Below are 25017 nucleotides of genomic sequence, written 5' to 3' on the forward strand. Positions count from 1 at the left end.
TATATGTTATGCAGTGTATTTCACAGTCAATGGTGCTTTTCATGTGGTTGCCAGTTTAAACTATCAAAAAAGGCAAGCAAACCGAAAAAGTAAACAATGACTTTCTCCTTTAAAAAGAAAAAAAAGTGCACTTTCCCCTCCTTGGGAAGGCCTTTGCAAATGAGTGCAGCTTTAGGTTAGTCCCAGCAGCATGTCAATCAGCTACTGCATTTCTTGCCCCTCCAGGTCTCGGTTAATTATTCCTCTTCTGCATGTTGTTGGGAGCACTTGCATGTGTGTTTAGTGAACCATGAAAGGATATTGATCTGGCTGAAAAAAAAAAAAAAAGGCAAAACAAAAACACAACTTTTTTTCCTCTTGTTTTCTTTTTTTGGTAGGGCAGGGGCAGTGTTGCTCTGTGAGCTACCCCGCTATCTAACTGTCCAAGTAGCTGTAATGGCGCAAAAGAAAGGGTGCCAGGAGGGCTAGGATTAAGAGGCTAATGCCAGAACTCCTGAAAGTGCCTTTGCCCTTGAGAGAACGCTTGCTGAACCGCGACCTAATTGCTGTGCTTTATTCCAAGGGTTTCTATGTTTTGTAAACTCAGGCTTGAAGAGAGGCTCAGAAGTAAAACACAGGCCTGATGACATAACATCTCCCTGCCTGGAAGCTTGTGTAGTAGTTTACAACAAGTGGCAGCAAGGTGGCAATTTGCTCCTCCTTGGGTTTGGACCCGAGGTGCTAAGGTTTGAGCTCAAAGGGGCCTCGCGTTTCCTGGCTGGAGCACACGTGCCATCGTTCGGCAGGCACAAACAAAGCCTCTTTTGTCTTTCCCTACGGATTTCTTTGCAGATCTAGTTTTATGAAGCAGAGATTATGCTTGTGCATTCACCTATTCAGAAATATTGTGAACTTGTAATGTGTCACAGTGACGGTGTGATGTGCTTCGCGGCTGCGGATAGCAGCAGCTGGAGAAGCTGCAGTCTAAGGAAGGGTTTGCAGAACAAAGCAGTATCTGTCATTTTAGACTTATGAAGAAAACCATAAAAACCTTTATTTTCAAACAAATTGCTTCAGATATAAACAAATAAGTGTGATTTTTTCCCTTTATTTTTGGTGGCACCTTCCTTGAGGTTTGTATCGGTTACATACGGCTTGGGTGAAGACTGTGTGTGTGTGAGGATGTATTTTTATTCTGAACCCAACTAAGTCGTTCCCAGCACGCAGTTTTTATTCCGTGTACTTTCTCCCCTCAGCGTGCCGCCAGCCGGGCCCCTGAGGGCTCTGTTCCCCTCAGCCCCGCGTTACCCCATGGGCTGTAACGCAGCGGTGCCCGGTGAGAGTGAGCTCGGGCTGGCAGGCACAAATGCCAATGGCATGAGGGACATTGGAAGCATCTGAGAAGTGAACCCCTGCTTGTCCAGTTTTATTTATTTTCCCTTTTAACCAATTTCGCCGTTTTTTCTCCTGTGGAGCCGGGCCTCCGCTCTGCCGCCCCCCCGTCCCCTCAGCCCCCCTCAGCTTCCCCGCCCCGCTGCCGCAGCAGAGCCCCGCCCCCCGCCCCGCTCATCCAATCGCAGCGCTCGGTGGGCGCGGCCCTCGGCCTCCGCAGCCAATGGGAGGCGCGGCTGACACAAAGTGGCTTTCTCTGCACGCGCTTTCAAGGCCGGCCATGAGTGACAGCGGGTGCACCCAATCATAGCGGAGAGAGGCGGGGCTAGCCCACGCTGCAGCCCAATAGGACTGCGGGAGCCGGCCGCGGCCGGCGGAGCGAGAGTGACAGCAGCGCCACCCAATCGCAGGGCACAACCCGCGGCCTCCGCGGGCGGCGCCAGCCAATGGGCGCCGGCGGTGGGCGGGGCCGGGAGGTGTCCGCGCTTGTGCCGTGCGATTGGGAGAGAGGGGCCGAGGGAGCCGGGCCGGGCCGGGCCGCGCCGTGCGTGCGCGCTGCACGAAAATGCACTCGGATGGCGCCGCTGTCAGTGAGTAGCGGCCGGGCCGCCCCTCCTCCTCGCGGCCGCAGGGGGGCTGCGAGGGGCCGGGGGGGGCCGTGAGGGGCCGGGGGGGGGGCGTGAGGGGCGCGGGGCCGTGACGCAGCTCCCCCAGCTGGGGGGGGGGCGCGCGCGAGAAACGCTGAGGGGGGGAGAGAGCGCGGTGCATTGTGGGAGGTGGAGTCCCGCCCGCCGCCGCCCCCCTGCGCGGGGAGGGGCCGCGGGACTACAACTCCCAGCAGGCCCCGCGGCGGCGCTCCCTGGCGCCGCTTCTCCCCGGCGGCGGGGCTGCCGTTAGAGCCCCCCAGCCGCCGCGTGCCCCGCCGGCCTTCTAGAAAATGCGCCCGGGGGGGCCCGGCGGGGAGCCCTGCCCCAGGAGGACACCCGGAGGGCTCCCGTAGAGGCACGTAAACCCTAAACCGCTCCCAAGGGGCTCCGGCGCTTCCTCAGGGCGGGGGGTGAAGGCTGCGCAGCGATTTTTTACAAATTTCTCCACAGAAAACAAAAATCGTATCTCAGCCGTCAGCTGTTGCTGCTGCCCTTTCACAGCCGCCCCTGGGGTATTCGGATCTCCCACCCCAACGTCTGTATATATATATACACGCTCCAGGCAGTTCGTTACCTGCTCTATGTGGTATTTAGCAAGGAATGTTTTCCTGAATTAACACGCTTCGTTATCAGTAGATTCATAGCAGTGGTTTTTTTTTTTTTTTTGATTAAATGCTTGCACGGTAAGTGGCAGAACGTTCCTTGTGATCCTTCTCTGCCCTTGTGATGTAAGCTGCTGTTGCATTTTTTCGCTTGTTTGTTTTTTCTTGCTGAGACTGAGCATAATGCTTCTCCACATTAGATGAGAAGCACAACTTCCCTTTTCGACGTTGCAAATGTTTGGTTAAAAGTTTCTTCAACTCCAATAAGAATAAACAGAAATGCCTTCTGTTTGCGAGGAATGCAGTAAGCTGAGTTAGGCAACTAAGCAGTCCTCTCACTGTCTCTTATTTATTCTTTTGTACCCGCATGGGTTTTTATTTCTGCTGTTTCAGCACTTGATTCACATTTGATTTTGTCTGAGTAACTTGTGTTAACTTTAGGTGAGTTACTAATTCTGTATTTTGCTTTTTTCCCCTATCACTTTGGAAATAGGAAAACAAAGACTTTTTTTCCCTGCATCTACTAACAGAGGCTTCAAGCAGAAGCTTTATTTTAAATGTACCTGCTTGCAAATCCCAGAGAAATGTTTTTTTTTTCATGTTGTCCAACTAAAACGTTTTATTTAAAATGTTAAGTCTGAGATTAAATACAATATCTAATTTTGCCTCGTAAAGTGGTTTAAAAAAGCCCAACAAGCCACATCGCAGTATGTGTATTTTATTTTATTTTTAAATATACATTGTTGTTATGGTCACAAGTCTTTAATTTGCTATCGAGACTGAGCTGCCATGGCATGTTTCTGTGCCACTTGTTGCAGATGCACAGCTGCCCAGACCCTGGGACTCTGCCTACAGCAGGGGCTCGCTCCTGCCCATGAGATTTCTTCTTCCACTGCCCCGCTGGTCAGGGGCTTTGCAGGAGCGCTCTCTAATCCGGTCAGTTAAATTCATCTGGGTTAGCTCTCGCCCCCTGATTACGATGGCTGAAGTGACACATTAGACTTTTGCCTGCAGTGGATTAGGAAATGGCCCCTGCTGCTGGCAGAGCTGTGGGATCCGTAATTTTGGCAGCTTGGGCAGTAACGCTGGGGTCTGGCGTGGCTGTTCGTAGGCTGTTGCAGCTCCCTCATGATGCATAGCGGGTCCATGTGGTGCTGGGTGCCCTGGCAGCCTGCACTGGATCTGGACAGGGTTGCATTTCTGCTGAAGCAGCTGGAATACAGGATACAAAGTTTTTATTAGCTTTGTGCCCTTTGTAGGATGACAAACACCACCTAATCTGGCGTGAAGTTGAGAGCAGTGCTGGCAAACTGCTCTGTGGCCATGGCTTTCAGTGATTCAAAATTAACTCACTGATGCTTCTCAAAATGAATTCGGTGGTAGAGTGAGTTAGGCTGGACGAGTGCTTCCCATCAAATGGGTGTAAAACTGGTTCTGTATGGAATGCCTCGTAACTCTGCTGTCCACGATCTTGAGCTGTAGGCTGAAAGAATGTCTGTTCACAACCTCAGCAGCACAAAATCACTGGAGGGCTGTTTGATTGGGTAATATATGCTTTAGAAGGAGGTTTAAATTGGTTCTAATTTTCCAGCACTTTTACTCATTCTTTTCCAGCTGTGGCAGGTCATTCCGGCGTTGTTATGTTCTGGCAGGAATCTCCCCTAGGAATGCTTATCAGATACATGCAGTGGGTACACAAATGGTGGTGTTTGCAGCAACAGCCAGATTGCACCATAAATGCACTCGGTGCTGTTTTTTTTTTTTTTTTTTTTTTTTTAAAAAGCCACAAAACATGAGGCAGTGTGCAGGGTTTTTAAGGACTATCTGTTGGTATAGGCCTGACTTGTTCCAAGTCAATCAAGGATAAATGGAAATACGTTCAAACTAAATAGTAGCTGTGCAACTTCTGTCTGCTTAAATTGCTCCAAAATTCTCAATGAACTTTAATCTGCAGTAGCTCTTCTTGTAAACAAGCCTTTGGGTCAGGGTACACATTAAGCACCTAGGTAAAATAAGGATTTCTTCCTGTGGAAAAAAAGATGAATGCTTTTTTCCTGTCTGCGTAGCATGCCGTCATTTTTGAAATATTTTGTTACAGGTGAAGTGGTAATGTTGCAGGGAAGGTTTACGTTAAAGTGGTATGTTTAAAGACAAGTGTGTTTTAGTGTGCTGTTATTTCAGCCATGTTTTGGTGGTGGGCCTTTATTCCAGCTACTTACACCACTCTGTTTTGCTTCAGAATGTTTTAGGGTGTAGCATTTGGGAAATGTACTCAAGTTTGCGGGTGTGGGTTCAGATACAGCTGGTGTCAGCTGTACCTCTGAGCTCGGTGCTGGTCCATAGGTACGTGTGCACGCAGGAGAAAAGCCCAGTGGCACCACGGCTCTAGCTCTAACAGCTGGCTCCTGCTGGGCTCGAGTAGGACGGGCACCCAACTTGTCTGTCTGGCTCATTGGATGCCCTCGTGGTCCTGTGGTGGCTGGAGTTCAGTTCTATTTTCCTTCCTTTCTGAACCAGGCCCAATGTTCAATCCCATCAAAGCGAAGATGTTCCTCAGCTTCCCAAGCCTTTTTCTCTGCCTCTCCTTGCCTGCTTGCTTGTTCCAGCATGGTGGAATGGGAGAGATGCATCTTCTGCAGGCTGTCGAGGTACAGGGTGTCACTGCCTGAGGGGATTCAGCTGGGGATGGTGGAAATGAGTTCTTAATCCTGGCTTTGACAGGAGGTCAGCTCTGAGCTGCTCAGTGCGCTGCACTTGGGGCATCTCTGCCTTTAGAGGGATTGTACTTCTGCGTAAAAGAAAGCAAAACTGAGACATGCATTCCTTTAATAACAAAACGCACTCATTACTGAGTACAGGGATTCTGCTTCCTGAGTGGAAGGACTGAGGACTTTCACCCAACAGACTTCAGATCGGAACTGCAGAATTCATTAGTTGATTACTGCTAGGGTAATTCTGTCAGCAGAGTACAGAGTGTGACATCGTGGCGTTCAGAGATGCCAAAGTGATTCTTTTTTGGAAAAGTAAAGCTTATTTAAAACCGGTGAGGAAGACAGTGCTTTGAAGTATTATTTCCCCCATTACTGCCAATTTCCTTCAGTTCTGTTATTTGAAGCCGAGGACTGATTATATTAAATGAAAGTACAAGCACAAACATTCCCCTTTAATTTTCAGGAGTGAATCTGTCCAGCGTGTGTTTCTATCTAATTGTTTTCTGGGAAGCTTACAGAAGCATCACAGTATTTTGTGCTGAGTCAGAGAAATCCTAGCAGCCGTGAGAATTACTCCTACAACGACTTCCATACTAAATTTTTAATGCCCAGTTTTATCTAGAGCATTTACGTGTTGCATCTGTCTCGGATAATATTTTCAGATTTACTGTTTAGATGTGCAGCTACTGGAGGTTTTCTGTGTGCTGAACCAATCTAGAAGCTTTTAAAGGAAACTCCAGAGGCTGCTGCTGCTGCCTTAGCGCTACTGCAAATGTTGGAGACGATGATCGTGTGCCCAGGGGCTGGGGGCTGTCAGAGCTTGGAGGTGATAATTCTGACAGCAGGAACTAAGAGATGTCAGGCAGGTACGTGTCAAGGTGTGGGGAGGCACATAGCTGGAAATACTCCTTATCTAGATATTCATTTGTGGTCTCGTGTGAATAGTTTGCCAACACGTTGTTTCCTGTAACAAAAATTAGAGCATGGTCGTCGTCTTTTCCTAAAAATGTGACTTGACAGGTTTGAGTTTGGCATTTCAGATAGGAAACTAGGGCATTCAGCTTCCCTCACCTCTGCCATTTGCTTATACTTAAGAGACGTATTGAGGTTTTAATATCAGCTAGTTTGAGGTTTGTGTTCATTGCATTTCTGGGTGTGTCTGGCTGAGGGGAGCAGAAGGAGGTTTAGCTTAGTTTGGTAAGGAAATGAGCCCAGCCAGCTGCTGCTTCTTTCTGCCTCTCTGTAACCATCAGGTCTGTGTTGTAAATTGTAATACTGAAGTATTTTAAAGGTTATTTTTAAACATGTTGATGTTTACATTTAATTAGTATCTGATTGGGACTAATTGACTAACCTGAACTTCAGCTCTTGTTCAGAGTGCCAAACTGCAGACCGAGTCCTGTGGTGTTAGGTTGCTTCTGGCATCTTTCCTTTCTGGTTTCCTGTAGTACTGGAGTTGTTTCACTCAGATGTATATTTTTTTTCTGAGGTGTTTCATTGATGGTTATTTCAAACTATTTAACAGAATTCGGAATTTCTATTGCTTCAGTCTTTGCTAAAGATAGGCTAAGACCTGCAAGAAAAATAAGCGCATATATTTTTGTTGATTTTCTGTAGGTTGTTTGACGTGCACCTTCTGAAGTTTGTACCTCGGGAAGCATCCCAGCATATCTTCTGTTCAGTGTTTGTGCAGCAAGCAGGTTTCCTTCTTTTGGTCCCAGGTCAAGATTTTTCCTTTTCTGCAGGAATAAAACCAGAGGCAGCAGCACTGTGTCCTGTTTGAGGGAGGAAGGATTTTTCACCCCTTGTTCCTTGAAAAACTCTAAGTATGCCTTTTCAGTGGTATAGGATGCTTTGTGTGCCATTGCTTGCAATACACATACAACTAAGGCTTAGAGTGGCTCAGAAGGGGACTTGAGCTGTAATTTAACTGGGTAATTCATTGGCAGCTGCTCACCTTTGCTTTTGTAGCAGTAACTGGAACAGAAGCTTGCTTTCTGTTTAGGATAATATCCCGACTTTGCCAGCTTCCCATGTGGGAGGGACAACACTTGAGACTCTGGTTTCATTCTAGAAGCCTCAATGTTCCTGTGGGTAACCAGGCAGTGCGGAACTACAGGGTGATGCTTGTGTAAGAGCTGTAAGACAAATGTATAACTCCTGGAAGTCCCTCATAATTATGTAACATTTTTAGAAGTAACAGATTAAAATTGTAAAGATGTTTCCAGTGGAGGTGTGAAACACGCTGGTATGGGTGATATGTTTGGAAGTGCCTAGGAATGTTTTATTTCAAAGGCAATAACTAGTCCATGTAATCCTAGTTTAAAAACGATAGAAAAAATATTTTTAAAAGTACCATCTTAAATTTTTTTAGTATTAATTTAGAAGAAAATATTTGCTCAGTGTTTTCAACTTGTTAGTTCCAGGTGTAGCTGCTTTCTCTGAAGACCTGTGTTCTTCGTAGGTCTTAGGCTGGACAACAAGGGAAACTTGAAAATTACATTTTGATCTTTAATGGTAGTCTTCCCCCAATCCTCCCATTTCCCCTCCTCCCCCTTTTTAAAAAAAATTCCTTTCTCGTGTTGGATTGAAGGCCAGCTAAGAAACTCGGGGTTGTTTTTCTTTCTTTTTGCAGAACGGTTCTGCTTAGTATTGTTTGACTAACAAAAATGGAACTTAATTGAGCACTTAATGCAGAAAAAATGTAGCGCCCTGTTCAAGATGCAAGATCTTCCTACCATGGTGTGGTAAGAAGATACGGCTTGTCTTTGTCTTGATATAAATGATAAACACATCTAAAGTGTGAAATACCATCGTCGGCACAGCTGACTTAGAGAAGTTGTCTTGCTGTGATGGTGAATTGGGGAAAATGCACTAAAAAGTAGACAGCTATTACTGAAATGAGACTTTCCAGATAAGACAGTAAATGCAACGTGTGATTCATGTGATTCCTACAGGTATCTTTGGAAATTCTTTTATTCACCTTGATGAGAGATTTCCATGCTGATATGCACTACAAGAATGGTTACAGCAGGCACTTCCTTCAAATGCACTTCTTAAATTTATAATGGTGTTTTTTGCTTTTCGGGGTATTTGACGTTTCATAAAGTGGTAGGATACTCTCAGCTGGGACCCAGCTCCACACAGGACCACCCAAAAATCAGCCCATGTGTCTGGGAGCATTGCCCAAACACTTGGTGAACTCTGGCAGGCTCAGTGCCATGACGACGTCCCCAGGGAGCCTGTCCCAGTGCCCGGCCACCCTCTGGGTGCAGAACCTTTCCCTAACACCCAGCCTGACCCTCCTCTGTCCCAGCTCCACGCTGTCCCCTCGGGTCCAATGCAGATTGTTTTGCCATAGATTCTGGGTCATCTCCAGTGTATTTTGAGAGCTTCTTTCCAAATGCAAAGGATGGAAATGGGGGAATTACAGTTTTTTCCTTACTTGCATCTTAAATCAGAAAGCCAGTTTCAATGTTTCCCAGTAAAGATGCTTCAGTGCCTCAGCTGGTAGCAGTGCCTCTGGGCACACACAGGAATTTTGCTTGGGAGGCTTGTGTTTGTCACACAGAACGTGCCTCTGGCTGTGTAATCAGCATGCTTTTCGACACAAGTTCCAGTGGAGTTGCTAGTTTGCTTTCAGTTTAAAGGGAAGTATCTTCTAGTAGTTGCTGTCTGTATCTCTCTCAGCTGGTCTGTGCCCAGCTTCTGAGATTCCTGCTGGTTTGCATCCTCTCTGAGTGGATCCAAGTTGATCTTCTTTTTTTTGGAAATTTCTTACATTTTACATTTCTAGTTCTGTTCTTGGCACATTTCTAGCAAAAATAGGTGATTTAAAAGAATAGAGGAGGATTAGTTTGTCGATTTTCTTTTTTTTTTTTTTTCATCCAAAACAAGCTCAAATGTTTTATTTGTGGAACATGGAAGCAGTCAGTGCCTAAGTTAAGGTTTCTTTCGTGAAGTGTCAGAATTCTTTTTTTTTTGGCTTTGGTCTTAGCTGCTGTGTTGTGACTTTTGGTTCATTACACAAAAGTCATGTTTCAACTCTGCAAGTGTATTCCAGTAATTCAGTTTTGCCAAGAAAAGAGCATGGATGCAAGTACTTGTTTATTATCTTTTAAAAAACAAGTATTATTACTAGTGACTTTAGAATGTTACGTGAGAATTAAACTGTTTCTGGAATAGCTGGAAGGATAGGATTAAGAAGCATGGAAACTTTGTAATGACACCTGATTTTAAGGATAAAAGTTGTAAATATTTAAATTTTTCAACTTCAGTATAATTTTGTACTTGGGTATAGTTCTGTTTTGCTGGGAGTCATCCATGCCATAAGAACAATGTGCACGTAGGATCTCCTCCAGGTTTAACTTGCTCATTTCCATTTGATGTTGAAAATGTTGATCCTGAAGGAGAATTGAGTTGGCTTTGGCTTATAGACTTGTGATGATTTTATTAAATTACCAGAACACATGAAGACCTTGGATGCTACAGCTGGAAAACAGGCAATTTAAAACTTTTTTTTCTCTTCTCCTCTAGATTTTCAACTGAATTCTCACCTATCAACACTGGCAAATATTCACAAGATTTACCACACCCTCAATAGGCTGGTAATGACTTGCCATTTTCTCTAAGCTAGGGTTATGGTCTAGAACATTGCTGTGGTTGAAATCATTGCATGGTTACACTTCCTAAAACTATGACTGCCTTTCTGTCTGAGAGGCTGTGGGTTTCAAATAGAAGAATTAGGAGATGACCAGTATGTTGAAAGATTATTCACCAGGGGTCAGAATGGAGTTTGAGGAGTGTTCTCTGCAACGTTGGATTCAGAAGTTTTTTTTCAATCTGAGTTTTCCTAGATCTGTCAGATACTGATGAAAATAATCCTCATTATTCAGTTTCTTACAGTTCTTGTGGAAAATACTGAATGAGTGAGCTGTCCTCTTGCAACCATGCAAAGAGTGAAACACGATTTTTGAAGAGTGTCCCTGCTGCTTTTACACTGGTTTTACTGCAACCATATCTGGAAGTGCCTATAAAGCTTTTGTTCGTACATTGCAAATTTGGTGGAAAAGACACTGCCTAGAAAGGGGGTGATTTGTTTCCAAGATTGCAGTTGTTTGTAACCAGTATTCTTAGGAACAGGTAGGGGTGTTTATCCTTAAGCAAAGCCGCTTCTATGGGAAATGCTAAATTGGATTTAAATGGGATTGTTTAGAACAGCACTGTGAAGTTCCCCATTCAGTGGATAGTTATATTCACTCTTCAAGCATGGTTTGTTTTAAAAAATATTTCAAAATATTTTTCAAATGATGTACAGATTATTATTGGATTTCTTAGATAAATTTGCAGGGGTAATTTGTTTAGATAAATGCAAATCCAGAACAAAGTCTCTGCAGTTTTAGCTAGATGCTCCTTAAATAATGAAGTTGAATATCAAATTGAAGTAAAGGTTAAAAGCATTACTGATCGAAGAAGGTCGCTATCTTGTTTAACTGTATCGCTCCTCTTCTCTTGCAGAATCTGACAGAGGACGTTGGTCAAGACGATCACCAGACAGGTATTTAATAGGGATGTAGTAGAAATAGACCAGAACAATGTAATCGCGCTTTGTGAAATAAGTCTCTTTAACATTGAAACTGAAATTTTAGGCAGCTAAGGGAGTTCTAGAAAGCAACTGCCAGTTTTTTTCTAATGTTTCTTCAAAATAACTGTACATGCTTTCAATTTCTCCACTTGTGAAGAGCTCACGTAGGTTTCAGCTGTGTGACATTTTTACTATTTCTGTGCAAGTTCTTTAGAAGACTTTATGAAAAATTTCTCTCACTCCTTGGACTCAACCCATTAGACTAGCAGAATATCCATGTTCTTACAGTGTTTTGACTCTTGAAAGAGCATCAGTGAGAACAGAGCAGAAGCAAGACCTCTTGGGGTTATTGTGTTGCCTGTGACCGAGTTTAAATGCTGTATTCCAAACAGCCCAACCTCCCAACCTTTTTTTCAAGTGATTTTGATGGAGAGAATGTTTTCCTGGTTCTTGTGCAGATTTTTCAATAGATGTCTGAGGGCTATTTCTTAGTTCCAAATTTGTTTTCTGTTCTATAAAATGTCATCATTTTTTAAGCCTTCATTCCAGGTGCCTGGTACTAGCTTGCTGCCAATTCTTCTTCACCAGCATTTGAGCTTTGCGGCTTGATAACTTGCAGCATTTGTTGCCTTCTTTTGTACTTGTTCCTTATGAGCTGGCATCTGCCTTTATTTCTTTTTCTTCATTCCTTTCTGTGTTTCAGGCATGATACCTAAAGAGGAAGGAAAATAACTTGTTGGCTTCAAGCCCCGATCATTCAGCAGAACAGTTCTTTAAAAGTGGCCATATCTGTCCTACCATCTGTCTCGAAGTTGTTCTCTATCCTGAGGTGCTGGCTATGCGTGCTGATGTTACCCTGAGCACTTAGGAGAGTGGAGAGAGCTGTCAGCTCCTCCTGGAGATTTCTGGGACAACCTTGTAAATTTAGCACACTCTTAGCCTAGAGCAGTAAGAGATATGTAGGACTGAGTTGTTTGGGATCTTACTGAGCTCACTTGGGGCTTGTATGCCCTCCTCCATACTGCAACAGGTGACTTTATTTCATAGTTGCACTGTCTTACCCTGCCCATAAAAGGCTTCTATCAAATATTTTCTGTCAGTGTCCTCAGTGGTTTTATATTTGAAATGAGTTCATCACATTAAACTTCATCAGAAGAGGCTGAGGCAGCTAGTTCCAGACAGCCCTTCTACTGTCCGTTTGTTAGGACCAATCCCTGTGGTGATCTAGGTGCTTGAACTAAACACAGATACATCCTGATTTTGTGTACAGAAATACATTCTGTAATCTTTGTTTACCTTTGATCACAAAAAGCTGTTGTGAGGCGTGAGGTATTGGTCTCGAGGCAGTCACCTTCCATCACTAATCGAAAAGAGTAGGTGTGCTTAATGTATTTGCAATTTGTCCTATCTCTTGCTTGGCACTTCTACTGCGAAAGGTTAATGTAAGAAATCAGCCTCAGAGCTCTCATCATCTTTCTTGGAAGGTGTTTGAGCATGTTTTTGATTTTAATGAAATGCTTTATTCTGACATTTGTGGTTATCTCATTACCTGCATTATATTTGTTTTAATTAAGCTTGAGCATGTTCATTGAATGAGTTTGGGCAAAAATCCTAGAAAAGAATGTAATTTTTTTACAGTAGCTATGAAAGAACCTTTAAAACCAGGAAGGAAGTATGAAATCAGAGTTGAAAATAGAGGTTGCTCTACAGATTAGAATATATTTAGATTTCATTCCAATGTTTTTTATGCTTCTGCCCTGTTTTATATCTCCTTTTAGAAAATGATGAAGCCCCAGCATATGCATAAGTTCTAGCCTTCAGTTCAGTTGAAATCTGCTTTTGGTTTCCCTCGTATGAGCACAGATAGACATGCAGGGGGATGTTATGGCCTTTGTGAGGATAGTGCAGTGACATCTCGTGTCCATTTCATATGGGACTTGACAATTCTGAAACATCTTACACAAGAGTCTTATGTAAATCTTAAAAAAAAAAAAAAAGTTACCTTCACAAATTGTTTGATGTATTTAAATGTTAATAATTTCTGTTCTCCAATAAGAACTGTCAAGACCTATTCATTTTGTTACAGACTTCACAGTAGTGAATAGATGCTGTGTATTTATTTGAGGTTTTCCATCCAGAACTCATTTGGCAGTAATGTTAGGTCTACAAAACATTCCTTGGGTGTTACCGAACCAATCTAGAGGTGATTTTTGTTTTTTGAGATTTTTTTTTTTCACGCTCTGAGTCTTTTGGAGCAAGCCTTGTCCTTAGAGATTCCTATGCTTTTTCTGATGTATATCATGGTTAATATTATTACAGTGGGGGCCCTGTTTTGGGAGTGACTTAATACACATCTAAATTGTGTTCAGGCTTCTAAAAGCTATTTAGAAAAATGGAGTATTTCAATTTTAGGTTAACATTTGTAATGAACTTTAAATGCTTATTACATTTATTTTAAAGCAGTTGTTTCTGATCTAACAATAACTGTACCGGACATGTAAATTATTTTGGACAATAATCTCTCTTCTAAGTATTAGTATTTCTTTTCCTGGAACCAGAACATAGGTATCTAAGAGTTAGAAGATGGAATTTTCAAAATTCCTTCAGTGATTCGGGAACTAACATAGACCTCACTTCAAAATACGTGTCACCTGCTGTAATTACACTCACATAACATGTGTACATGTGTTAGCATTCAGTGTGTTTTATAAATCTGAAAAATAAGACTGTAAATGTGTTGTGGGGCTTTATCAGCTGTTGGTAAGAATCACGGGCATTCATTAAGTATTTTTTTTCCTTTTTTATGATTATACATATTGAATTGGAAAACTGGCTCTTGGTTTTGAAATGGTAGTCATTTATGTCATGACTACGAAATTAGCAGCTTGTCAATAGCATACATTAAAGTAATGATTTGATTATTAAATTGTAACTTGCTTACCTATCCCGACTAAAATGTCTTGAAAAGTAAAAGTGCATAAGTACATATCCTGTTGTCACCTGGCTGGTTTAACATAAGGAGGTAATGCCTTCAACAAAAACAAGGCTTCAGTGGTTTTATTGAAGCTTGGGGCAGAGTGGTGGGGAGGTTATTTTGCCACTACTTTTTTTTTTTTTTTTAATTGTTTTAAAGAAGAAAATTTTCTTGAGTCCAAAGCAATTCTGTAGTCTGGAATTCAAGATAGAGAGGAACTTTTTTCCTGTATACCTGCTTTTACAAGAAGACTGCAAATTTTTTGATGCTTTGATGAGTATCTTGTTTTTTTCTCATCTCGTATCTGAAAAACAATGACTGTTAACTGTGTTTGTGGTGGTCTTCTTGCATCATTAAGTGAGCAGCTGTATCTTTCCAGCTGCTTCAGCATTCACAGTTTGTAATTATTTTTCTTTTGAAACATCCATCTACCTAAACATCAGAAGAACAGGAATGTTTACAGGCATTATTTAGAAAGAAGGTGAAAATTATGTCAGTAAATCACTTCTATAGGGACACAGCTTGTAGAATTCGTTTTTATTGACCACTGTTTTTTCTTTTTTGCTTATTTTGGTTTTGTTGCTGTTCTAAGAGTGTCCCTCTCTGTGGTGCTTATCTTGGGCATTGTTTTAAATTTCTTGGGGTGGATTTTAGCTCTTGAGTTGATATTTCCCTTTGTCTCCTGCAAATCGTCTCCTGCAAATTTGGAAGTACTGAATAGAACGTTTGGCAAACAACATTTATACTCGGCAGGCTTTTGGCTGATGGTGGCTTATTCAGCAGCCATTTGGAGGCTCTACCTTGCAAATGCTAGCTTCAAGTGTCAAAAAAACAGTGAGAACTAGGAGGGTTCTGCCAATCTTGAGTTGAGACCCAGGAGTAAGAAACTTTGAAGATAATCACATCAGAGAAGCTGCGCTTGGTAAGTAAAGTTCCTGTCAAACTTTGCATGAAGTCAGAGGGAGCTGCATGTGCATTTGCAGATGATCAGGCCTGTGAGAAGTGAAATAAGTTGTGAATAGCTAGACCTAGAGTTCACATGTAGGATTAGACAGGTCTGTTTGGAAAAGGTTATTAAGTTATTCTGTAAAATCAGAAATTGCAGGAATTGAAACAAACCCAAACTCAGATAGTTGTTAGCATTAGATGGGGGTAACAGAAATATCCTGCTTTGTTCACCTTCCAGAAATTATTACAAGGAAATTATAACTACACTTCAAATTCAGTATACTGACTCCGGTAACAAAAATATATATTGCTCAAGTAATGTTCTTATAGTCATGCTCTTAGTAGTTAATAGATCATTCAACAGCTAAAACATAGTGAAGATTTGGTCCAAAACTTAGTTAATAAGTTGTTAAATCTCTGAAAGCAAGTGCAGTCAGTATGTTTGTCCACCTGGTGTCTGTGTGTGTGTACATACGTATTTAATAGCCGCTTACCAATTTCTGAGCCCTCTCTTTTCTTCCCTTTTCTGTCAGTTTGAGAACTGCAACTAGATACATTCAAACCAAGAAAGGCTCTAAGTTTTTTGTATGAGTTATTGGAGAAATTGGGGTATGATGAAATCTATTATCACTTTAAGCCTTTTTATCAAGTTTGGCAATCTTCCTAAAACTGTCCTATTATTTAATGAGAAAAGGACTTCAAACAGGAATTCTTGGATTATTTTTTTTGGTTTGTTTGGGGTTGCAGAGCTGACAAAATGATTGTCCCATTCTGTAACATTCATTTATTTATTTTCATCTTTTGCTGTGCATCTCTTTTTCACAGAAGCCTTGCATATTTCTTTTCCCAATCAAATAACAAGCATTAGTGGAAGTAAATGGGAAAAACCTAGAGGGTTTGGTTTGGTGTTTTTTGTTACGTTTTACCAGCATCCAATGCCTGTGGCCATCATAATAGTTTTTTTAAATAGAAAGGTATTTAAAAAATCAAATTGTTGTCAAAGGAGTGAGGTGGTTGCAGGTTGTCTTCCAAGTACTCAAGTACATACATATTTTTCAAAATAATGTGTTCATTAGCACATATTTTTGTTTATTAAGTTTAGTTTGTGTCTGGGTTTTGTTCATAGATCTGAATCTGTTGGCTGTCTTTAGCCATCTGTTAAGTTCTGTTGTTGTCTTAAGTGTTTTTAGTTTGTGTAGGCTTTCAAATAAATACTTACTGCAAGATGTAAAATGTGATTTAAGAAGCCATAAAGCATCATACTTAGAGTAACTCATGGGAATACAGTTTTGTGGTATCATTAATTTGCAGGCATAATGAGGTGGAACAGGTAACATTCAGCAGATTAGGTCCCTTAGTTTCTTTAATCTGGGTAGCCAAATGTTTGGGGCGTCCTGTGAATATTTGATAATCTCTGGCTTACCCATTTCAACTATCCCTGATATTTTTGAGAAGATGAATATTACTATTGTTAATATCCAGCCATTATTATGTTTTCATATGGTAGGAATTTATGGGTATAATGCTGGGAAGTTTTTTTATAACTAGTTAAATGATATTATCAATGCATAGTACTCTTAAAGCTTTCTTTTGAAAAGGTAGTGTCATTATGGACATACTTTCCTGGGAGGATGCAATTATGGGGGAAGCATTAGTAAAAAAAGAGGGGAAGAAAATAATAGTAAAAATAATAATAAAGAAGTATAGGAAGAATTTTTGAACTGGAAAGGGTGGAAAGAGTATTTTTTGAACTGGAGAGATTAACTGTTCTTAATAAAAGTGATTGTAAAGGTAAAATCATAGAAGGCATAGTAAGTGCAAAACCATTATTAGTTGAAACCAAGTTAGTTAATGTTAATAATTGGTTTGAGCATCTTGCCTAACACTAGAAAAATCCTTACTTTCATATGCATCATAGCTTCAGTGCATGTTTAAAGTAAAGTACATGTAGAGTACTTTAAGGCCTGTGAGGCTGTAAGGTTCCTTACATGTGTTTCTCCTATAACAGGAGAGAGACTTTCAAAGATACGAAGAATAGGTAAGCATAAGATTGCTGTTAGTATTTGTTGGGAATTGGGCCTCTGGTTTCAGTCTGTTCCCTTGGTGTCAAAAAGCAGTAAAAGTGTTTTTGCTTGCTTCTGTGCTGTGTTTTAAAATAAAAGATTTTGTGGACATCTTAATAAAGCATAGTTAAACTTTGGATGCTGTTGAAGCTAAGAGAAGGTAGCCTAGGCATGCTGTATTTCTTCATGTTTCCTTGCAAGTTTCTTTGGCATTGCTTTGTGTCTGGATTTTTATACCTCACCTCTCCCTTCTTTTCCTTTTAAAATTCTCTGCATAACACTTAGAGCTTTGATAGCTCGTTTCTTGGGTGTCCCATACGGTCTTCAGTATATGAAAGTAGGACAAAATTCTGCCTGGAGTGTTAGCCTGTTGCTTTCATGAGGCCGCAGAGACAAACAACTTGCTGTGGTCAAAAGGGCTGATCCTGTGCTCTTCATTGTGCTAATGCACAGACAGGATTGTGTTATTTATTCATTTATTTATTGGTTTTGCTTGGGTTAATTATTTACAGGTTTGGTGAGCTGGATTAACACACTGAAGCTGACAAAATGAAGGAATAGGAATATGCAGCTGAGAGAAGGGGAATGGAGGACTGCCACTTGACCTGACCATCATGTGTTTTAAAGTGGCAGTTTCCTACTTTTGAACTCCTCACTGTTTGAGAACTATCCGGTCCGATCAAATCCAAATGATACAGCTACTTTTTTTTTTTTTTACTTGTTGTTGTAGCTCTTCAAAACTAACAAAAAAACAACAACAAAACAAATCACCCAACAAAACCAATCCCCCTCACCAAAAGCAAATCTATCAAACAAAACCAAGAAATGAACAGAACCTTCTTTTCCCCTTGCTCTCTGTATAACAAAGAAAACTAGGGGCTTAAAAGTGAAAAGGTTATGTTTTCTAGAGGTATGCTGCTCTAGTATTTGGGTCATGTCTGTATTTAAGAAAAAAAACAACTCTTAAAAGTTGTGATTTGAATTAATTACAGAAAATTTGGACTGAAAACTAAAATACATCTTCAGGATAGTTCTTGCCTTTTGTTAGACTGAAGTAGCATTAGCAAATATGTATATTTTGGCATAGTTTTGGCATAGCACTGACTTCAACTGAAATCTGATCATAGAACACCATGTAAAACAGATTTTGCTCTGGAAAGGGGACCGTTTATTTTGTATTTTAAATCCACTAATGTCCTCCCTTCCCTTTCCTTTGTAATATTATGCCTATTAGTGGATGCAGTTTATCTGGTCTGCAGCAGTTTCATTTCTATGTACTGGTGTTTTTAATTCCCTCTGTAGGAAGTCTCCGGTCTTGCAGTTCATCAGACTGCTTTAGTAAAGTGATGCCTCCAAGGAAAAAGAGGAGACCTGCAGCAGGAGATGATTTATCTGCTAAGAAAAGTAGACATGATGGGTATGTCATCTTACCATGGGCTAAGACTGGTGGAATATCTAAAGATGAACAGCTGATATGATCATGTTTTCAAATACTAATGGGAATGGTATTCAAATTTGGTTTCTTGATGTGGAACCACGGCCTGTGATTAAACTATGGGATATTAATAAGTTCAGTTTGCTCCTTACCTTTTTCTAGTCATACAAAAAGCTTGCAGGGAACTTGTGATCTTGTTTGCCAGCTGTCAAAAGAGATGTACTTGCTTGTTCAAAGACTTCTAAGGGATACAGTAATGTCTTCCTCTATATGTGCATAAGATCTAGATTGGGCATTCTCAATCTATAGCCTGTCAGAAAAGTGAATGTGACTGTAGCCCCTCTGCAGCCACAGTTCTAACCTGAAGTTCTGCTAGTCTGTCCCTCTCACGTTGGTTTTGTGCTGAAGATTGCCAGGCAAGGTGATAGCTGATGGCCGGGTGGTGACTGAGGTGGTGCTGCTCAGCTTCCCTCTGAGTGGGTTCTAACTGTGTGAACGATCAGTGTGCTCTTTGGCGTAGGTGCTGCACTTCTGGAGATGGTGTATTTTCTGTGTATGCTCAGTCAGCCTCCTTTGCATCACGCAGCAGCCATTGAGCGTGCTCCTTGTCTGCAAGATGCAGCCGTTACTTAGTGCACTGAACTCAGAACTTGTGGGACTACAGGGCAGTGCGCTCCTTCATGACAGCTGCCATCACACCTTGGCGGCAGGCCTCTAGTATATACGAGTGTCCTGATGTAGAAAAGGGATGCAGGCAACCAGAAAGTTTGGTTGCCACTGCATAAGCCAGTGAGCAATGAGCTCTGTTACACTCAGTATTGCAGGTGCCTCAGAAAACACAAGCTTCCATAACAAGTAGATAGGCAGAAAGATGCATTTCTCTTCCATCAGCCAGAAATGAGGCTGTGTACTTTCCTTTTCTTTCACTAGCATGAGTAATCATAATGCTGGTAGCCAAATTAAGCCTCTGGTTATGCCTCTATAACCCCATTGTGTGTAATAGGGTTGCACAACTATAGCTGCACTGGTATTTATTAAGTGATCTGTTGGAGCAGAAGGAAGTTTTTAACTTTCCCTTTCATCACTTTGCATATGTGAAACTAGCAAGAGCAAAAAAGCAGTGCATGTTCTAAATATTTACTCTGCTTTTGGAAAAGTTAAAAGTGAAAATACAGTAATGTTTCTAGAATCTATGTAGAGAGGTTTACAGAAATTAATATACGTCCTTTTGCTAAGACCCTGACAATAAGACAAGCCAAAGCCCCTAGAAGGTAAGGTTGTCTGTAGTAAGAGATACTGATCTGTAAGAAAACAATGAGAAGCTGATTTTGTACTCTGTTAGTACTACATATAATCATTAAGAGCTTTTTGAAAACATAATTGGAAGTATTTTTTTGTAACTAATGTATCTGGTCTTCATTCTACTGCAGTCTGAAGTTTTCTTAAAGCAGATTGAGGTTTCCCCCTTTAGAAGTGGAGGTGAAACCAGATTTAACAACCATGGGCCACAGGGGAACATCCTTCTGATGTGGTTCCAATTTCTGTATTCCTTAACTTCTAAGGTTTTGGGGCTATCTCAGCTTCCCTCTGTTTAAGCTTCCTTTCGTTTTGGTCTCCAAGAAAGTAGTTTGAATTTCATCATGACTGGTGACATGAATTCATTTCCTGCATATTCAGCTTAGTCTTAGAACCGTATTTTCTTTCAAGGAAAGATTTCTTCAAAGTTGGCTAATGTCCCTGTAGCCTGTGAACAGGTTAGACAACAAGCAAGCCATCCCTTACTTCCATGCCTTTTAGATGGAGCTCATGCCTGTTCTGTTTGATCTTTCAAGGTTGGACATCTCAATGTGTTAAGCAGGAATCTATTGGAAATCAGGAACCTGTACAGCAGTATGCTCTTGTAGACCTGTTTGCAAAACTCTTTCCTTTGACATTATGTACAAAGAATGCTGTACATAATAAAACCAGTATGGGGTAGTGCAATGCCAGTATATGAAATAAAAGGTTTCTGGGCTCATTTCTGTGCCATTGCTGCCATTTTAGAGGCAGACTTCCTAGAAGCTGCATGCAGGTAACTCACGTCTCTCTTCAAGGGACATTAGCCTATGTAGAATGTGTAGCAAAATGTGAAGCAAAAAAGCTAGTCAGAGTCTGTTCTTGAATGTCTGCTTTCAATGAAAAACAAAAAGTGTGCTCTTAAGAACAGACAGCACTCCTGAACAGAGGGGTGATTTCAGATCTTTGTGGAATGATCCATATTTTGTATGTTTCTGAGTTGTAGCAGCCAGCTCACAGGGGGAATGTTAACAAATAAATGCAGTAAGTGTTCATCAATTTGCTTTCAGTGTGGAAATGTTGGGTAGTACTCTGCAGGTTATCAAAGGAGTGTCATTATTAAGGGTGTCATCACAGCAGAGACCGAATGTTGATGATTTCTCCTGGTTTGTCTGCACAAAAAAAAATTATATTTTAATCCTTTCATGGATAGTTTTGTTGGATGATACTTTCAGTTTTCGCTGTTTGTGTTCCTATAATCACTTCAATTATGGAATACTGACAGTAATGTTTTTGAGATATTTATTCTTTCCAGAAAGCTTAGTTCAGCAGAGATCTGTGCTGAAAGAAAGAGATTTCTAAAGGCTCTTTAAACTTACAGACCCTAAATACGTATGGTAACGAAAAGCTTGTAATAGCCTTCACTTTCAATTCCAGGCTGTTACAGCCTCATCTTGAAATGATTAGTGGAATAACGATGCTGGCTATTGAGGAAAGTATTTATAGGAACAAATCTAAATGTTAGTGAAGTTATTTGGGAGTGCTGTTCTCATGCATAGACTACCTATGAAAAAATAAAGATCTTGTTGTTCTTTAGCATCCTGCCTGTGCACAATAGGAGCTTGGATTCTATTAATATTTTCACCTTGAACCATGCATGTAGTATTTGAGTGGGAGGGATTTTCTTTTTTGCCAGATGATAAGCAGTGAAAATAACTGTGTTCATCTCTGGATAGCAATAAAATTCATCTTGTCTTAGAGAATGGCATTTTAAGTAGACAGTTTAGTGCACACACCAGAAAATAATGACTTGAAGACTTGGTTTGTATTTCCCTCTTGGTTTGACCGTCTTGACCTTATTGTTCTTACAACTCTCACAGTCTGGCATATTCTCAAATTGGACTTGCAAATCTGTATTCTGTATGTTACTCTTCCATCATTGTGTTAAAGGGCATAGAAAAGGTAAAAACAAGCTTCATCTGAAGATAGTTGCTAGGTAAGAGTATATTTCTATGTATCTGTTATGCCAAAGATTGGATTTTGAGAAAAATGAGCCTTGTAACATAATGTCTTCTTTCCAATAGTCTCATCTGAAAAGAAAATAATTCTAGTCATTGCTCCAGAGTTGTGCTGAGGGGAAAAATCTTACAGTTATAGATATTTGGACTGTAGAGTGATGAAAACCAGGGAAGTATATCTGCTTCCTTGAAAGCTGTGTTTTCAAGCAATTAGATCCACAGGTCTAACACATCCTGGATGTGTGTGTGGATCACGTAAAGACATAGTAATATGAAAAACAAATTTGTGTTGAGTTATCAGCCCCGTACTGTATAGTGAAAAACTGAAGTTTCGGAAACACAATTAACACAATATTATTAATATGGGAAACTAAAATAGGAGCATAACTAACCTTGGAAGTTTTCAAAACCTTTAGTATTCAGAGGCTTCTTCATTCCTCTGCCATTTATCAGCTGGCTTGCCATGCAGGCAGCCTGTGTTACGTACTGTCATGGATGTCTAGACCGTATTCCTTGGAAGCAGATGTTTTCAAGTAGGCACAGATGTAAATGCCTTTTTCTATACCTTTTCAGTGACTTAATAGTTATAAAGAAACTTAACTGGAAGTTTGTCAGTATGTATGCTGTTATACTGTTTTTTAAGCGAGCCTTGTTAAATTCAGAACATCAGTTAAAATGTTTAGGGATGATTGTGAGCCTTTACATAGGGAGGGATAAGACACCAATGTATACAATTTACCAGTCAAGTGAATTTGTCCTGCAAGTTGCTTTAGACGGTCTTTGTCATACCTTACAAAAAAATCTTTTTACTTGATTCTACCATCATATTTATGAAACTATTGCTAAAACTGTTGTTGTGAATAAATTAAGCTTAAAAAAAAAATCCTTTCATTTTGTTGCACGGATGAAAACTCTCAACTAAAGCTTTAAAATAGTTTAATTGCAATTAATGAAAGTAGTAGGGGCATCTTCTTCAATCAAAAGTTTACAACGTTCAAAAAATAAATAATCTGAAAGCAACTAGTTAGGCAGTGCAAAGCTTAAAAGGAGGTGAAGTTTTGGTTGCGTAGAAACAAAGCAGTCCAGCAAAGCTGCAGTTGGTAAACTTGTTAGTATTTTCATTCAGGAAACTGGACATCTGAAATGAGCAGGGTGTAAGTCTTCAGGAGGGGGTTACCTTTATTTATTTTTCCTTTTTTTTGAAATAAGCTAATGACCAGATTCTGCAATCAAGAGAATGTTTTGTATGACCTAAGCTTTGTACTTTCACTGACCTCATTTTGAATATTTCAGAGCCGTGCAGCCCAGAATTTGCTGTGGTAGGTGGAGCTTAACAAATTCCAGTACAGCTGAAGCTTGCTCAGAGCACGACTGGATTCAACTGTAATAAATTGAAGAGAATTACCACTTGTTCTTTTGCTGGAAGTATCCACGTTCTCTTAAGATGGGGTCTTAGTCACCCCATAATACCTAGGTGGAATCTTCATGCTTTTACTTTCCCACCAAATCAGGTACATAAAGAGGATGTGAAAGGCTTAGATATTCAGGTTTTGTATTATTTTGTTTCAGTCTAAACATGGCCTTTTGAGTGATAAACTGAATGCTTCATCTTTATTGCAGGGATATTTCCATTTCATAGCTAACAAGAGTAATGCAAAAATAAGAAATGAATGTGAGGAGTCAGCTGTGAGGTTGGTGTCTGATTTTAAAAAGTTGGGATTCCTTGCCCGCTGTGCAGTAAGCCAATCTGCATGCTATGTTAAGATACTGTTTATATCAGATTTGCACAAGTCTAGGTACCAGGTGGTTTACTGCAAAGCTGGCAACACTAAGAACTGTCTGTGCCACTATTTATACCGTCCCTTATCACTCCATTTACATGTTTGTACAATCCTCTAGCCTCCAATGGCTACAAATTACCTGACATAACAGAGTCATTCTGCCTATCCTCAGAGACGAAGGGTCCCTTGTTGGTCCAGGGTCTCCCATCCCGGGGGTGTGATTTTTACTATTATAATGAGGATGCTTCACATTAGAATTCTTCTAATCTTTGTTTTTCAGCCATCTGCTCAGGTTAGGTTGATTGGTGACATGTTAAGTCGGGATGTTTCCCTCAAAAATGTCAATGTAATGGTCTTCCTGATGAGCAGTTCCTTAGTTAATCATCCTTTAGATGTCTCCAAGTCCTGGGTCATCTTCACACTTTCTCAAAGTACATATTTTCTCTCTTTCACACAAAACAAAGTGTACACTGATATCAGTGTATACTTGAGCAGTTCATTCACTTCTGGTTTGTGACTGAAATTCTACAGGTTTCTCTTATGGACCATCAGCGCATAAACAAGTTACCAAACTGTAGTGTCGTCAGTGTAATTGTCATGCTTCTCTTTGAAGGTACTGGTGCTTGGCATCTTGAGACAGCTGTGAGCCGCTGACGACTTGCTGTTTAAACCCTCAGATCTGTTCAGTGGATGCTGGGGGTTAACAAAGTATTCAGACATCTACCCTGTGCGCTCTGGCAGTTTGTATTCATCTGTGAGATGAATAAGAGACGCTGTCCTTAGCATGAAGACAAGGCACATCATCTTACAGTACGTACAGAGACATTCCAAAGACAGGAGAAATATTCTAAGGTACAACATGCATGCCAGACTTCTCTGTCAGTTTGTGGTTTTCACCTCTGCACATTCGTTTCTTGAGACAATCAGATCTGGACTGATGGTAGTTCAGAGGGCACAGTCTTTGGAACCACCTTTACCCAGGGCTGCCAGGTTGGGCTGGCTGTGACAGCTGAACTGGGCTTCCTTCGGCTATGATCTCAGATGCTTGTCTAGTTACTTGTCTGTATCTCCCTCTCATCTCACTTCCCGAAGCAATTCAGGGCTTAGGAGTCTCTTGCTAGTAAAAATAGCTGGTTTGTCTAGACTGGGAGGGGAAACTCATTTGGTATTTAGAGTAAGCAGGGAGTTAATGGGCTTCATCTATACGTGAGAGCTAACTAATACCAGGTTTGCTTTGGTGTTACCTGCTTCTGTCATTTTCCTTTTCAAGTGATCCTCGTCTCACAGAATACGTGCTCTGCTGATAGTTCCTTTAGGTGGATAGAACAACATCTGTGAATCATCCAACTGTTCTTGTTGCTTTGTTGCGTAGTATTATTTGTAGCCTGTTTTCATTATACCGATAAGGTGTCACATCCACTTGTAATTGATGTGTAGTAATTAGCTTGTAGCAGAGGTTAGGATGGCCCAAGATGATATCCTTTCTGTTTTCTGAGTTTTGTGAAGTAGTTTCTTACCATCATAGCTTGGAAGATCTGTAATCAATTCTTGTTTCTGAGAAACAAGATTCCAGCTGCCTGATACTAAGTTTCTTGAACGTTAAGTTAG

General features: G+C 40.9%; 1 protein-coding gene across 7 annotated transcripts in view; it reads left to right on the plus strand.

Moving 5' to 3' along the window:
• Positions 1–1805: 1805 nt before the first annotated feature.
• Positions 1806–25017, plus strand: part of DCUN1D4 (defective in cullin neddylation 1 domain containing 4) — a 51256-nt gene continuing 28044 nt past the window's right edge. For 2 of the 7 annotated variants that reach the window (XR_011095925.1, XM_068680322.1), the window contains exons 1-5: positions 1806–1961; positions 9868–9938; positions 10849–10888; positions 16846–16875; positions 18203–18317. Coding sequence is in view for 1 of the 7 variants with exons in the window: in XM_068680322.1 (XP_068536423.1) it covers positions 1937–1961; positions 9868–9938; positions 10849–10888; positions 16846–16875; positions 18203–18317 (281 nt within the window). In the remaining 6 variants the exon portion in view is untranslated. The remainder of the gene's footprint in view (positions 1962–9867; positions 9939–10848; positions 10889–16845; positions 16876–18202; positions 18318–25017) is intronic. The other 5 variants (XR_011095926.1, XR_011095929.1, XR_011095927.1 and 2 more) reach the window with 5 other exon arrangements.

The sequence above is a fragment of the Anas acuta genome, chromosome 4, assembly GCF_963932015.1.
Source record: "Anas acuta chromosome 4, bAnaAcu1.1, whole genome shotgun sequence".
Taxonomy (NCBI): Eukaryota; Metazoa; Chordata; class Aves; order Anseriformes; family Anatidae; genus Anas; species Anas acuta.